This window comes from Rhinolophus sinicus, linkage group LG11, assembly GCF_036562045.2.
Source record: "Rhinolophus sinicus isolate RSC01 linkage group LG11, ASM3656204v1, whole genome shotgun sequence".
NCBI classification, from domain to species: Eukaryota; Metazoa; Chordata; class Mammalia; order Chiroptera; family Rhinolophidae; genus Rhinolophus; species Rhinolophus sinicus.
The window spans coordinates 52,841,088-52,856,677 of record NC_133760.1 but is presented as its reverse complement, the minus strand read 5'-3'; the positions used below and the strand labels follow the sequence as shown (position 1 = coordinate 52,856,677).

At 48.6% G+C, this 15,590-nt stretch overlaps 1 protein-coding gene across 8 annotated transcripts in view; it reads left to right on the top strand.

Annotated features, from left to right (window-relative positions):
- ACTR3B (actin related protein 3B) overlaps positions 1-15,382 on the top strand; it is a 46,148-nt gene extending 30,766 nt beyond the window's left edge. For 2 of the 8 annotated variants that reach the window (XM_074315107.1, XM_074315099.1), the window contains 7 exons: positions 2,643-2,691; positions 4,044-4,141; positions 5,767-5,940; positions 7,346-7,438; positions 12,544-12,669; positions 13,649-13,732; positions 14,484-15,382. In XM_074315107.1, coding sequence (XP_074171208.1) covers positions 2,643-2,691; positions 4,044-4,141; positions 5,767-5,940; positions 7,346-7,438; positions 12,544-12,669; positions 13,649-13,732; positions 14,484-14,579 — 720 coding nt within the window. In that variant the 3' untranslated portion in view covers positions 14,580-15,382. Of the gene's footprint in view, positions 1-2,642; positions 2,787-4,043; positions 4,142-5,766; positions 5,941-7,345; positions 7,439-12,543; positions 12,670-13,648; positions 13,733-14,483 lie in introns of all 8 variants that reach the window. The other 6 variants (XM_074315105.1, XM_074315100.1, XM_074315106.1 and 3 more) reach the window with 4 other exon arrangements.
- The last annotated feature ends 208 nt before the right edge of the window (positions 15,383-15,590 follow it).

The window sequence follows — 15,590 nt, the reverse complement described above, 5'->3', positions numbered from 1 at the left end:
CCAAGAAGGAGAGATTGTACATTTTGACTTGCAGAATGCTCTGCAATGTCACTTTTTGGTTTTAAATTTCAAACTATTAGCAGAATGATTCGGGCTTTAACAGACATCTGTTGCTTCCATTTCTTCTGTTTTTGGTCCAGTAAACTAACTGAATTGTTTAAAGTTGGTTTCTTTGAAATTCATTGAAACCATCCAAAGAAGGGTATGCAGTGGAAAGTCAGACTTGCTCTCATTCCTGCTCTTCCCCCACTTCTCAGAGGCAACCCCTCTTACTAGTTACTTAGGTTTATTACAAATCGTTTTCTGCACATACAGATGTATGTGTATATGTATAACTTTTTAAAAATGCAAACGAGGGTTCTTTGTTTTTTTTAAAAACAATTCATTTACTTAAGTTGAAAAAACAGTCACGGTTTCATTTTGGGAATTTGAAGGAATGCTGTACTAATATGCTAATGATTTTAATTCCTTCAAGGTCAGAAATTGCTGGAGGAGAAGGGTTACTGGTGGATGTGCCTATAGTCAGGAAGGAAAAAAGCCAGATTCCCCCCTTGCCCACCCTGTGCCCCTGGCAGCATGCCCTTTGCACGGGGATCTGGAGGGCCAGGGCTGCAGTGAAGGTCCCCCCCAAGCCCCCAACAGCACTCTGTGCTCGGAGCACCTGCAGGCCAGTCTCAAACACTTACTTGTTTTGTGGTCACAGACCCACTGCTGCCACTTGATGTGTGACACTGACTGGAAATGCAGGCGTCTGGCTTGTTCCCTGAGGTTACACACTCCCAGGCGAGTGCAGGCCCGGGTGTGGGGAGAGGGTTGTGGGCCCGCTTCCTTCCATCCGTGTATCCGATTGAGGAGGAGAAAAGAAAACAAATTTCACATGGTATACGGGCCCGCTGAGAAAATTGTTTTTAAAATGTTTATCTGTATCTTAGTTCAGTTTTTTCCTGATTATCAAAATTACATTTGTTGTACAAACTTTGGATAAAATAGAGCAATGTGAAAAAGAAAATGAAATGACCATAAATTCACCCAGAGAATACATGATAGTTTTGGTTGTTTAGCCTTCTAAGCTCGTTTCCATAGACACACACGTGTATACACTTTAAGCAAAACTGGAATATCCTGTGTCTGGTTTTGCATTCTAATTGTGTAATGTAATGCTAAAGTTATATTTTGCATATTGATTTATTCCTAATATATTTTTGTATGGTTAACTATCCTGTGAAAAAAATATTTATAACTACATAATAGCCCATCATGTGGGATAGCATAATTCACTTATTTATTTTCCTGTTGTTACACCTATAGGTTATTTTCATGTTTCGAATGCTGTACTGAAGCTGGTACTGTGTATACACTGGTTGAAATAGTTTTAAAAAATGTTAAACGTGATGGAAGAGTATAATAATTGTCAATAGTTTGTGTTAGAGAACTAATATTCTTATGATTTTAAGTTGATCTTTACTATTTCAATAATTTGTACATATCTTTTATCGCCATATTAAAGTATTTTTACAAATAACTCGGGCTCTGTGAAAAGGCCAAATCTCTTACTTCTAGAAGTTAGGTGCATCAGAAAGAAATGTTAGAGGAATGCAGTAACTTGTCCTTGGAACTTCCCTGGTGACCACAGCTAGTTTATAACCATTTGAACTAGTCCACCTTTAAGATGAAATCAGCAGTTCGCCACTGTTCCCGACGTCTCGTGTGGGCACACGGCATAGAAGCCAGTGCTGTCATGTGGAACCTGGGGTGTCCCGTCTTTTCCTGATGAAACCGGTAGGGAGATGCCCACTCTGTCAGTCCCCATAGAGCAAGCTGGATATGTGCCCAGGCCTGGGGCAAGCCATGCCCCCAGGAGGGGCCTTGGCTGAGCTGTGGGCCTGTGAACTATTGGCCCCGGCCCCGCTGGGGATGGGCAGCAGCCCCTTTCCTGCCCCCGGCAGACCAGGCTTCACTGGCCCCGGAAGGCAGCCGAGCGAGCGCATCCGAGCTCCTGACCGAGGCTGTCTCAGGTGGCGTCCTGTGTAGGTTAACGTCTCAGCGTGACTCCTAACAGGACAGTCCTTACTGTGGCCCGTGGGACCACGTACCGAGTACTTAGTAAATGCCCAGAGCACTGTGAGCTGCTGCCCTGCTGTATTTCACTGACTCTGTATTGTGAGCCCCCCGGGGCAGTAATGCCCGTTTGTGGGTAAAGGGATCGGGCCGAAACATGTGAACAGACTTGTCCATGGCCACTCCGCTGACAAATGTGGGCCTGGGATTTGAATCCAGGCTGGAACCGAATTCCTGCAAACTTAACCAAATTGTTGATTTTGAAATATAAGTAGATTTATAGTTGGTTGAGCAGTTTGCAGATAACACTTGTTGTTTGGTGAGGAACAACAGAAAAATGATTGGCTTCACTGTTCTGACACACAGCATTGCTGTTCGGAAATGAGTATGTGTTTTTCTCTTCCCATTCCGATGAAAGTGTCGTATTGGTTGCTTATGGGGACAGCGGGTCCCAGTAGTGGGGTTGTGAGTGCAGAGTTGGGGGGGTGCACAGATGGGACTCCTTCAGCTCGGCCCTCGCACTGGAGGGAGGGAGCCCTCGCGCGGCAGTCACTAACGCGGCCTCTGCCTCCCTTCTCCCCTAGGCAGAAGGTTATGTAATTGGAAGCTGTATCAAGCACATCCCGATTGCAGGTAGAGATATTACGTATTTCATTCAGCAGCTGCTAAGGGAGAGGGAGGTGGGAGTCCCTCCTGAGCAATCCTTGGAGACCGCAAAAGCCATCAAGGTAAAAACAGACGGGGAACCGGCCGGTTTGGGGGTGAGAGAGATGAGACGGTGTCTGCACACTTCCCTCTGCTGCCACCACTCCCGCTCCCGCCTTCCTTCCTCTCCCTCCCCGTGAATGTGGGTCTTGATCTGTTTACCACTTGAGTTAGGAAGGGGCTGAAAGACTGACGGCTCAGCCTCTTCCTCTGAACATAAAACGGTCTGATAACGGGCTCGAGCGCCAGCTACGTGCTGCGCGTCATTGTAGCGCAGGCTTGTTAGATGGAGCCTTCAGCCAGCGGGATGTGTGTCTGCACCCCCCCCCCCCACGGCAGCAGTGACGTCAGCCAGTCCTCAAGTGTGTTTCCTGGACCTGTGTGTGGGGTTTGTACCCTGAGAACTATAGCTCAGAACAGTCCATTCTGGAATCTAGAATCATTCAACAAAGTCCACCTGTATCTCTGGACTCTAGCTACCGTGCTAGAATTGTTACAGGAAGTTCTACAATTAAGCCTCTGGATTAGAAGAAAGATGGCGTATTGGTCCATGTTTAAATGTCCCCCTGACCTGCTCCATCATGTTTGTCTTTGTGTTCCTATGTACACAGCAGTCGACAGGCCATTTTTAAAGGAACTTTTCAGGTTGAAAAGCAGGACAAATTATTATTGTTTTTTAGTCAAAATGCAAGAGGTTCTTCTTAGTAATGCAAGCAGAGGCGACCCTGGCACCACCCCCCCCCCCGCCCCCACTGCTTTCCTCCCATCAAACTGCCCAAAACTGAGGCTGGTTGAAGGGACGGCAGCATCAGAGGTGACCCCCACATTTTGCATGGCACTCTTGGTGTAAACAGGCATTTTTAAGGACACGGAGCACTGGGACAGGTCAGGGCTCCTGTGAGCCGGAGGTCAGCTGCTCTGATGTCCCTGGGACGGGACTTCCCAGGGATGGGGACACTCAGCCTGAACGTGCAGCCCTGGGCAGACCGGAAGAGCTGGCCGTTCCCTGTGGGGGAAGTTTACCCAAGTATCCCGACTCCCTTTTTACACTAAATGTTTCCCAAGACTTTTGCTCCTGCTTCCCTTGCCTTTCTTCAATGAAAGAAATTTGAATATTTGATCCAAGCTCCCTCACCACCCCCAAATCTGTTACAAACGTGAATCAGAATTGAACCTCTTGTTCCCGATGCTCAGGGGTGGGGCTGGTGAGTGTGAGTGTCCCCTTTGCAGTAAAGATCCCTGACTGCGCTGACTCATGAGGTCACTTTCTGGTCCTCAAGGTGGCACTGACTTTCCTCACTGGCTCTCTGGGACCACGTGTGCCCTGGCATGGAGCCGGCCCATTCAGGTCGTGATGGTGTGTCACTCAGCTGTGCAGGTGGGGAGTCAGGGACTGTCCTCTGTACTCTGCAGGGGCCTTTTGGGGGGGTTTGTCCTGCTGTTAGTTCTCGCCTCACTTATTTCCTGGAGAGAGTGGTGTGGAGCTGCCCCTGGGCTGTGTGCTCCCACGCTGTGTCCTTGGCCCTGAGCTGTCCTCAGGCTGTGTGGGTCATGGCACGCACTGTCCTCTCAGCGAGTCCAGAACTGGAGACCAGCACCGCCACACTCCACCCCACCTTACTTACCGAGGCCTTCGTGCCATCAGTTACGCCGGCTGAGATGCCCTAAGGAGTTGAGCAGGCCTCTAACAATACCTCAGTTTTTGTCTCCAGCCTGATAGATTTGAGGGTGTAGTGACTGTCTCACTGTGTCTGTTATCAGGGAACACAGGGCTGTGTGACGAGTCTTGCCCGCCAGTCTTATAATTCTGCTAGAGTTTATCAAGCATGGTATTAGAATACGGGTCAGGGATTCCAGGAAACTTTAAACTTCACATCCTGAGAACACTTCCAGAGGTCCTTCCCACACGTGCAGTGCGCACCAGCTGTGTGCTGCCTTCTCTCCTTGAGGGGGATCCTGACACACGGAGCAGGACTGCCCAAGCAGCTGCAGATGCCCATGGAGACACGTCAGCCACTCAAGGCCAATGTCCCAAGGCCCCTAGGTGGAGGGGAGACCAGGACCCCACTCTGAGTGAGCGTGGCTTCAGTGTCTCCATGGCGATCTGCAGCTGCTCGGGCAGTCTTGCCCCGTGTGTGTAAGGCGCCCTGCTCCATCCCTCTTGCCCACAGGAAGCTTATTTTCAGAGGCTGGTACTCAAGTGCCCCCTGCTGCTTTGCTGAGGTTGAGTCTCAGGACAGGTACTGGGCTCAGAGATCCCAGTGAAGCATCACCAGATGCAGAGCCAACACGCTGCACATCTCAGGTGCCAAGGTGAAAAGGCCCAGCCGGTGCTTGTGCAGCAGCAATGGACGGCAGCCCCAGCCCTGCCTACATGTACCTTCTCTTTTCCTTCCCCATGGCACCTACCACCTACAGCGTGCCATGCCATCTCCTTACTTATTCCGGACCCTCGCAGAGCGGGTGGCCCAGTAGGCAGCGATGGATCTGTGTGTGTTTTGTCCATTTGTGCATCCCACGTGCCTCGGCACCCAGTAAACACTTGCTGTGGAGCCGATGACTGCAGAGCAGGTGAAAGCCCAGCTGACCGCTGGTGGTAGGCCTCGGGGTGTTGTCTACAGTCCAGAGGGAGACGGCAGGGAACCCGGGCAGGTGCCATGTGGGCCTAAAAGGAGTAAGGAAAGAGGAGATGGAGACAAGGTACTCGGTAGACACCTTGAAACAGTATTTCAGATAATATGGCAACAAATTTGACATAGTAAGACTGAGATTAATAGCCGAGTTGCAAAGAAAGCCGACTTACAGACCCCAAATCAAAGCGAAGTCATGTCTGCTATGAAAGACGATAGAATACGAGGCTCGATGGCATGTCTGCACTGCAGTTAGGGGTGTGGGTCCGTCTCATTCCGGAGGTGTGTTCAGTGCCTGGGGTTACTGGGATTTGTCGGGGGACGAGGGTCTGGGTAGGTGTTAATGCCTGGGGCCGTCTCTCTGTGCATGCAGGAGAAGTACTGTTACATTTGCCCCGACATAGTCAAGGAGTTTGCCAAGTACGACGTGGACCCCCGGAAGTGGATCAAGCAGTACACGGGGATCAACGCCATCAACCGGAAGAAGTTCGTCATAGATGTCGGCTACGAGAGGTTCCTAGGGCCCGAAATTTTCTTTCACCCGGAGGTGAGATGTTTGCTTTTGGAGTGTGTTGAAGTCTGGCGTGCATGGAGCGATACTGCCACCTTCTGTGCGTTAAGGTCACCTCTCAGTGACGCCACACGCGGCCTCACTCTGCAGACAGACACAGCCCCCTGTGCGATTTCTCTGCTCAACTGATTGTGTCCGGTTGCCTCTCCAAAGACGTGATTATCTGGAAATAGTTAGCAACTGATTATTCCAGGAGTGGGTAGGAAGAAGTTATAAGAACAACAGAAGACAGTGGAATTGAAATGACTGTCACACTGGTATGAAACCCTGTTCATCTCAGGGACCCAGTGTGGGCTGACATACGATACAGCCTTTCCACCTTTCGCGACTGACTGTCCTTCCTGCTCCCCACTTGTTACCCAGGACACTTGGTCCTGCTGTGCCCCCTGCTGCCAGTTAGTTAAAGCTTTTGTCTGAGGACTAAACTGGTCACTAGTTAGCAGGTTTGTCTTGAAGAATCACGTTATCGTTTTAATGGGTAGTCACAGATACTCATTACTACTTTTGTAGAAACAGTAGTTAAGAGGCAACATTTTAAGGTTTAAATAAAATGCACTGTATTCATGGTTTGGTATATTTTCCTGCCTAATTCAGTTTCTATTCAGTAGGTAGGTTAGAAACTGCTGCCTGTTTTCACATGTGCACATGACGATTTTGTTCAGGGAAATGGCATAAAGTGTGTGTGTTACTCTAACCTCATCTCACACTCATTCCCTCCTGCCTCTGATAGGATCGATCTGAAATAGACATGAAACTGACCGTGCCCAGCTGGATGCTACCTTCTTCCTCCCTGACTTGTTACACACGCACGCTTTCCTTGATTTTAAAAACGTATTTCAAGTGCCACGTGACTGAATTATTTATACTTTCGCTTACTTAAGGAATTGAATCTAAGGCTGTTCACTCGGTGACATGAATGTTCCAGTGTTGATTGTTTCGTTTCAAAGCCACCACTCAGTGATCTTTCACTGACTTTTTTTATATCCTGGCTAATTTTTTCATCATATTAGTAACTCACAAGTGATATACTCATTATATATTCATAGTGTTTCTCATTCCGTATCACATACATCATATACTTGCTTTTTACAGTCTCTTATTAGCACGATTCACTGTGTATTCGTAACACAGGGCTGGTCTGCCTTTGTTACTGTTTGATATTTTTCCTTCACTAAACCCACATATTTCATCTCTTGAGGGGACATATGGTTTCATCACACTTAGTCACGTGGGATTCATTTGACATATCGTTCATTCCCATGTGAAGTTTTTAAAGATATAGTCAATTTTGTATTTGTTAAAGTCACTTTTTAAAAATAATTTTTGTTTTGTCCTATTGAGAGAAATGTGTAATGTTTCTTTTATATTTATGTAAATTTAGTTTGCCAACCCAGATTTTATGGAATCCATCTCAGATGTTGTTGATGAAGTAATACAGAACTGCCCCATCGATGTACGTCGCCCGCTGTATAAGGTATAAATAAGCCTCTTGGGTAAGGTGCCTCATCTCACCCCACAACCAGCGGCCGTCATTCTTCAGATAGGTCACTGACATCTATGTGCAGACTTTCCTATTGATGGAGACGGGAGAAGGAGAATAAAGGGTGGTTTTGAAAATGTAGAATGTTTAAAAAAGCAAAACACTTTCTTTACATGGAAGTAGTCATAACCTAATTTTTATTTCATTCTGGCCTATAGATAAGAAAGGTATTTACAGGCCATCTTTCTTGTTCAGCTTCTAAGTAGGATGGAGGTTGGGGCCTGGAGGGGAATCGTATGTGACAGGCACGTCTGGGCAGGCCTGTGATGTCCCCAAAGGGCCAGTCACTTCAAGGAGCATGTGCAAGCCCTGGCTGCCCCTGGGCGTCACCTGGAGGTTACAATATACATGTGTTAGGTCCCGCCCTCAGAAATGCTGATATACTTGGGCTGGGCCTGGGCATCTGGATTTAAAAGCTTCCCAGATGATTCTAACATGCAGTTAGATTGAGAAACACGGTAGTGACTGGTTTAGTATTAGTGTTTGGTACTTTTATGCTCTTACTCAAGAGTGAAGCCAGTTTCGAGTTACTTGGCAATCCATCTGGATGCTTCATCCTGAATTCTGTTTCTCAGATATCTGAGTGCCTACCACACACAAGACACTGTTGTTAAATTAGAGGATTAAGTATGTGTGAGAGATGGTTCTTAGGTTCAGGAGCTTATAAAAAAGCTAAAAATAATACCGAAATAATTCTAAGGGGAACCACTACAAGCTGAATGTCATGAAAGTGAATCATGCAAATTACGGTAATTGAGAGAAGGGGCAGGCTGCATTTAATTAGAGGGGATCAAGAAAGGCTTTGAGAAGCTGGCATTTGAGCTGAATCTGAGGGCTTGGCCTGCATTTGGGGGGTGGAGGGGGCACAAGACAGGTGGAGGGAACTGGATGAGCAGAGGGGTGCGGGTAGAGCAGAGATTTCAGAAATCTGTTGGGTGGAGTCCCACACGGTAGTAGCAGGAGAGGGAGACAAGTCTGGGAGGGGTGGGGCTGGTGGGAAAACAGTTTCAACCTGTTTTAGCAGCAGGTTGGGAGTTGTTCACAATGCTTATTTATTAGGTAAATACATTTCGATATAGTTCAAGGAATGACTTTCCTGTAACAAAATAGCTTAAAGTGTGTGTGTGTGTGTGTGTGTGTGTGTGTGCGTGCTCTTTAAATCAGAGAAGCATGTTGCAAATTAAATTTTGTGTATCTTATTTTTCATTCTAAGGGTTGAATGAGTTCAAATATCTTTATTTGAGAGAGAAATACACATATATTAAGAAAGCATTGGTTTTTCTCAGCCCTTCTCAAAATCAGCGTTTTGGCTGTGGTGTCCTCAGCGGGGTTCAGGGAGAGGTGTGGCCTGTCCCCTGGAAGGGTCTCGTGGACTTGGGCTTTCTCCTAAGGGACTGAGGGTTCACGCAGAGAGGTGACACAACACGAGTCAGGTTTGAGGAAAGTGCTCGAGCTGCAGGAGAGGGAGTGGAGGGCAGGCAGGACGGGGTGAGGGCTGCTGGGTGCTGCGGCGACACAGGACCGTGCCCACACGGGGAGGGGCCAGGGCACGTGGGGGACGGAGGGCGGTGAGTGGGAATGGGAGAGGCTCGCACATCTGGGAGGGAGCGGCTGTGCTTTGCCAAGTGGGAATGCAGGAGAAGGGGCCCCATCGTGGAGTCTGGAGGAACTGACTTGGCTGCACAGCTGGAGGTTTAGGAGGAAGATGTGGGTTAGATTTTGAGGCTCATCCATATGCTGCAAGGATGAAAAGGTCTGCAAGTGGCTGTCACCAGGGGAGTGTGCAGGTGCGAGGACAAGAACACTGGGGAGACTTGTAAGGGACGCACGGAGGGGAGACCAAAGAGACTGTGTATCGGCTGGGGTTCTCCAGAGAAACGACCGTGTCTCGACCTCCACCTGTCCCTCTATGTCCGGCTCAGATTTGTTTTAAGGACTCGGCCTGCTTTCAGTCTGGCAAGTCCAGAGTTCATGGTGCCGGCCGGCAGGAGTTGGCACTACAGACGTGGGGCAGATTCCTTCTGTGCTGGGACCCTCGTCGTTGCTCTGAAGGCCTTCGGCTGCCTGGTGAGGCCCGCTGGGCTCTGGAGGCCTGTGCTGCGAACCCCTCTAATGTGAAGCCCACCTACAGGCCCCCTCAGCAGCACCTGGAGCCGTGTTGGAGCAAATCACTGGGTGCTGTGGCCTGGCCGCACTGACACGCAACATGAACCAACATAGAAGCCAGGGGAAGACTGCTGTCACCAGCCCTATCAGGTGACACTGAGAAGTCACACAAGATGAGGGTGGAGATGTGGACCCTGAAGCTCTGGGAGGTGAATAACCTGGGGGGGGCGGGGTTAGGCACACAGTCATGCGGGGCAGAGAAGACGTGCAGACAATTCTAGTGAGACGACTGTGCCAGTTGTCACATCCCCTGTGATCAGGCCGCGGGTTAGAGCAGCGCTGAGATTCACTCGCATGTTTTCTAGGACTGTTGGTCACCCCTACAGCCCCCACCTCAGAAATAGGCTTGGTGAGCGTTGCTGGGGTTGTCGCCTTTGGTTCAGTTCAGGAGTAAAAAGGCCCGAGTCCCTAGAGACACAGCCGTGCAGGACGCAGGACAGGCTAGTTCCCTGGAGCTCCTTCCTGGGGCCTGGCCGTGCTCCACGCCTCTCGGTGGGCGTTTTGCTCCGCGCCTGCGTGAACCGCGCGGTCCGTGACAGTGACACCGGGTGGCGGCAGGTGGCGCTGTGTGTCTGTCAGACCGATGGGAATAAGAAGAGAGCCTGTAGCACAAACCGTACCTACATTACAGGAGCCGGAATGGTCGTTATTTTTAGCACCAAGTTCGCTATTAAATGAACTTACCATTAATATAGACTTTATTTTGTATCTTTCTGACTTAAATTTCAGGTGACTGACAGGTTGTGTGTAGTGTTTATAGTGGTATGTGCTGCGATCTTTGGGCAGCGTAAAGAACGGGACCTTTCCATTGTAATGTACAACTGAGACTTCATCTGACGTCATGAGATAAACATTTGTGTGGCAGAGGAAGGTCCTGTGATAATAGTTGAGGGCTGTTAAGAAATCCAGGCGGCACAGTGAGCTCCACAAATGTGCTGCAGTCATGCCAGCCACACATAAGGATTGGTAGCCATTTAGCAGGTCAGGGGACTGCATTGTAAAAACACAAATTAGGTAAAGAAAATTTAGACTCCACAGATGAGCAAAGATGATTATTTCCAACTTCAAGTGCATTTAGAAAATTTGAGAAGTACCAAAATCTTTAATAAAGAAAACAGAAGTCACTCCTCTGTAATCATTGCTTATCATTTATTACTTTGACTATCTTTCTCTCTTTTTTTTTGAAATATAAATAGGTAGGTAGACATATCAGGCTATAGTTAAGCTTTATATCCTATATATCAACTTAGCGTTATGTTGTGAACATTTTCTTAAGTAATTAGCGTTCTTCAAAAACATTCTTTTTAATGGAATTTAATGCTCCATCCTATGTCTGTTTCAGTGTCCAACTCTTTTCCTGTATTTAGGTTTTGATATTTTTCTAGCCGAGGTCAGGATTTCTTTCTCTCCCAGGACAGACACACACGGCCGTGTGTGATTAGTGCTGCCTTTTTGTTGGCTGCTTTTCATCGGAGAACTTGCTGACCCAGGGGAGCAGATGCTTTCTGGCTGAAATGCTCCCGAGTCACCAGGTCTTTGAGCACTTTGGGGTTTCCTGTCAAAATTCCGAGTGCGCTTACGGGCGCTTCCAGGTGCTTCCAGGTCCATCAATTTATTTATTCATTGGGCAGTATTTATGGGGAGCCTGCTGTGTGCTGTGATTGTTCTGGGCACTGTGGGATCACCTGTGACCCAAACAGGGAAAAAAGTCCCTTCATCGTGGAGATTACATTTCTGTGGCGGCAACAGACAAAATAATAAACGAGCAGGATACATAGTGAGGTGCCAAGGAGGAAAGTAGAGCAGGAAACGGAGACGGGGTGCAGGAGCTTGGGGTGTGGGGGGATGGTCTCCTCTAGGCCGTGGGTAACGTGTGAGCAAAGACTCGAGGGGCCGAGGGAGCCAGCCAGGTGCGTCTGGGGGCGGCAAGGTCCAGGCAGCACCTGGGCAGAAGCCCAGGAGGCACAGAGCCCTGAGGCCGGGGCAGGCCCTGCGTGGTCTGAAAAGAGCAGGGAGCGGTGTGAGTAGAAGGGAGCGCCCGAGGTGGGGATGGGAAGGAGAGCAGGTTGGGAAGGGGGCGCAGGAAGCGCCTTGGAAGAGCCCCCAACCCTGGGAGGCATGGCTACCATAGTGTGAATCGGGGGTTGAAGGGCCAGATAGTAAATACAGTCGGAGTCAGCACACACGTAATTTCACTTTCACTGTCCCAAGTAACACGTAGCCTGAAAGAACACAACTTTTATGTTTCATCAAAATCGGATAAGAGATTTAATGAAAATCTCCCCTGCTTCCCCCTTCCACACATGGGATTCTGTTGTGGCCACTTAGCAGAATCTTAGGGTGATGGAAGGGCGTGGGCAGCAAGCATGTCTCGTTTGACAGCACTTCTGGTAGTTTCGATATGCTCCCTTTCTCCCCAACATCACGTTTCTGAAAGGTTCCGGTATTAACTGGAAACTTATCTTTTCCCCAGTGATTGTTAAGGCAAAATAACTAAATATCCAGTGTTAATTTGGCCTGAGATTTTTATTACAACAGGTCAGTTTGTCGATTTATACAGTTTGCTCTGGCCTCCTGGTCCTTGTAAAGCTTCCTCATTGTACAGAGGGAGCGTGTAGAAGCGGATTTGCTTTATGTGTTCACTTGGTTATAACTGAGGAAAGTACTGAGAGGAAGAATTTGTGATACAGGAAAAAAGTACAATGTGCGCTTTTGATAGCATTAACTTTGCTTCAATGATTATCTTTTCATATAGGTTGGAATGTGTTATTCACACAAGTGATTGGGCATGTGGGAATTCTGTGTGGGTGGGTTACTAGAACATTGTGGGTGGATAATTCATCAAAGGAAACCCTTCTGCTTGTGTCTTTTAGAATGTCGTTCTTTCAGGAGGCTCCACAATGTTCAGGGATTTTGGACGTCGACTACAGAGAGATTTAAAAAGGGTGGTGGATGCCAGACTAAAACTCAGTGAAGAGCTCAGTGGTGGCAGAATAAAGGTAGGGGGCGGGGATGGGGGCATGCGAATGAAGTAGAGTTTCTGTACCTGAGCTGACGTGGCTGTCTCCCTAACACACAGCTGAAGGACTTTATTGTCTGGGTAACGTGAAATCAGACAAGTTTGCATCACTTTCTTAGCCACACTGTGAAATTACATTTAGAGGTTTGTTGCCTGAACTCATTCCAAGTGTGTAGTTAAGACGGATTTACCTACTGATACAACAACAGCAATTTTCTGCTCTCACTGACCCACGTTTGCCGGCAATTGTCTTTTGTTTTGTAAGAGATCAGGCTTGTAGGGTAATGACCCGTATCCCAAGAAGATGGGGTCTGTTTACACTGAAGATCTTGAATGTCCTTTGGGAATGTTCTCATTAAACTGAAATAAGTGATACTCGCAGGGACTTCCGCTGAGCTCCTCCCGGATAGTGATTCTTCATTCCCTGCCCGTTGTACTCGGGCTTCTGAGCAGATCGGGCCTTGGTGTCGGGTGAATGGGGAGCAAGCGTATGTCCTTCCCTGCTGGAATCAGTGTTGGAAAATGGGATTTCTGGGAGTATTTTTGGGATCCTCAGTGTTATTTGGAATTACTTCTACAGTAATTCCTAAACCATCTCATCTGTTTAGTAAAAGAAATCAGTTGGGCTAGTTGCTTGGGGTTTTAAATGCCTTTAGTGTTGTGAAAGACAGGCCCCCCCTGACTTGTGTGCTTTGTTCTCTGCACCCCAGGGCGGGTGGGGGGCCGGGGGCTGCAGGCAGGGTTTTGGCAGCGGATCAGCTGAGGACCTTCTTGTAAGAGGCCGGTGAGGCTGGTGCCACCACACAGGGACCTGCATATCAGGGAAGGAAGGGCCTTGTGCCATCACGGCGGGAGGAGGCCCTCATGGCGGTGGCCAGAGCGCAGCCGCTGCCTCCTTCCCTGGAAGGTGCTGAGAGGGCGTCCGCCGCTGAGTGAGCACGCGCCCCTTTGCTTTGCAGCCCAAGCCCGTGGAGGTGCAGGTGATCACACACCATATGCAGCGCTACGCCGTGTGGTTCGGGGGCTCCATGCTCGCCTCCACCGTGAGTCCTTCCTCGCTTGTCCTGTGGTTTCATTTCTGCCATCTCCATTGAGTTGGGTTAAATATTGACTTATGAAGCTGCAGTAGTGTGTGTTCTAATGGTGCGTGGCTCTACACCAGGGGTGTCCACACTGCGGCCCGCGGGCCAACTGCGGCCCACAATCCTTTGTTAATTGGCCCGCAGCAAATTCCAAAAATATATTTGGTTTACTTAAATAAACCATGTGAGGCAATACGTACTTCACCTCAAGTGAGTGGCCCAGCTGTTTGTATATTTTACCACATATGGCCCTTGGTGAAAACCGTTGAAAAGTTTGGACACCCCTGCTCTACACGATCGCACATTTCATTCTGTGACATATAAAACGTAGGATCATTTAAATGGCCCAGCGAATTTGCATGTATCCTGTGATTAGGGGTTAAGATTGTACAGATTAGTGAAACCCCAAAATAACCTAAAATGCCTTGAATTAATCATCATTTCCAGGGACTTTTCCAAGTAATGATTGCTTTTCCTCTTCAGATGTGTGAATAGATAACGAATTGATAATTTCGGGCAAGCACAAAAATAGAGGCTGAGGAAAGTTTAAGAAAACGAAATGAACTCCCCTGTCGCAGTCAGGCCCTGGGGGAGGTTCCAGCCGTCCCAGCGGGTGTGCAGGCAGAGCTGGGGCTTGGGGCGGCCGTCGCTTGTTGAGCTGCCTTCCCTTCCTGGAAGGCGGACACACTCCTCTAACCGTTGCCTCCTCCAGCCCGAGTTCTTCCAGGTCTGTCACACCAAGAAGGACTACGAGGAGTACGGCCCCAGCATCTGCCGCCACAACCCCGTCTTTGGAGTCATGTCCTAGCGTCGGCCTCGAGGCGCCGTCCCGTCGTGTCAGCTGCCGAGCAGGTGCCCTTCAGAGCGCGGAGAAGCCCTCAGCTCCCAGAGCAGTGGCGTCGGGAGCGGGTGTCGAACAGCGTGCTTGCGTCGCCGAGTGCATGAGGCACCGCCAGTCAGCTCAGTACAAGCCATCGGTGTGCCCACCCCGTCACCTGCCCTCCCGCCCCCTCCACCTCTCCACCCAAGCTTCTAGTTGACAGATGTAATTCTGAAGGAATTTCCCTGTGACTTTCAGAATTATTAGGAAAAAACCCTAGAACATGGCGCAAAATATTCCCCCTCTCCCTACCTCCAGGAAAGAATATGGGGCTGTAAACCCTTTCCTCCCAGCCTATTTTTGTAAATAACGTGTTATAAACTTGAAATACAAATTGATGTTTATATTTCCTATCATTTTGTATTTTATGGCATTTGGTACAGCGAGCTAATCCTGAGCATGAGCAGATATGGGTGTCACGAGTGCCGCTGTGATAGATGTGTGTCATTGTGAGGCATGTTGTGACGCGTGTGTAGGCGCAGAGGATGTAAACCAGAGCAAACTTTTTTGCCACGTTTGCCAGAAAATGACTGCACTTTATTGGAGTGACATGAAGTTGAAACACTAAACAGTACTGTATGAGAATTACTGCAGATCACATACCTTTTCATGTTCTTGTCTGAACTTTCTGGAACTGCTTTTGTAGAAGATGCTGGTTTGCTGTCGGTGAGTGTTGGATGAAATACTCCCTTGCACCGTTGTAATAAAAGCGATTAGACTCTTTATAAAGATTTCCTGTGTGGCCTGCTGGTCTTCTGGCTTTCTCCTGTGTGCTCGTACATCTTTTAAGGGACACTGAGATTTGTTTCACATCGGTGGAGGATTCCATGATTAGCACCGAGTTCGTGGGAGGAAATTTCCTAGGATGATGCCCTTCTCCATCATTGCCCGTGGTACGGATGACCCGGGGAGACAGTGTTAGTGGCTGGGGGAGGGAGG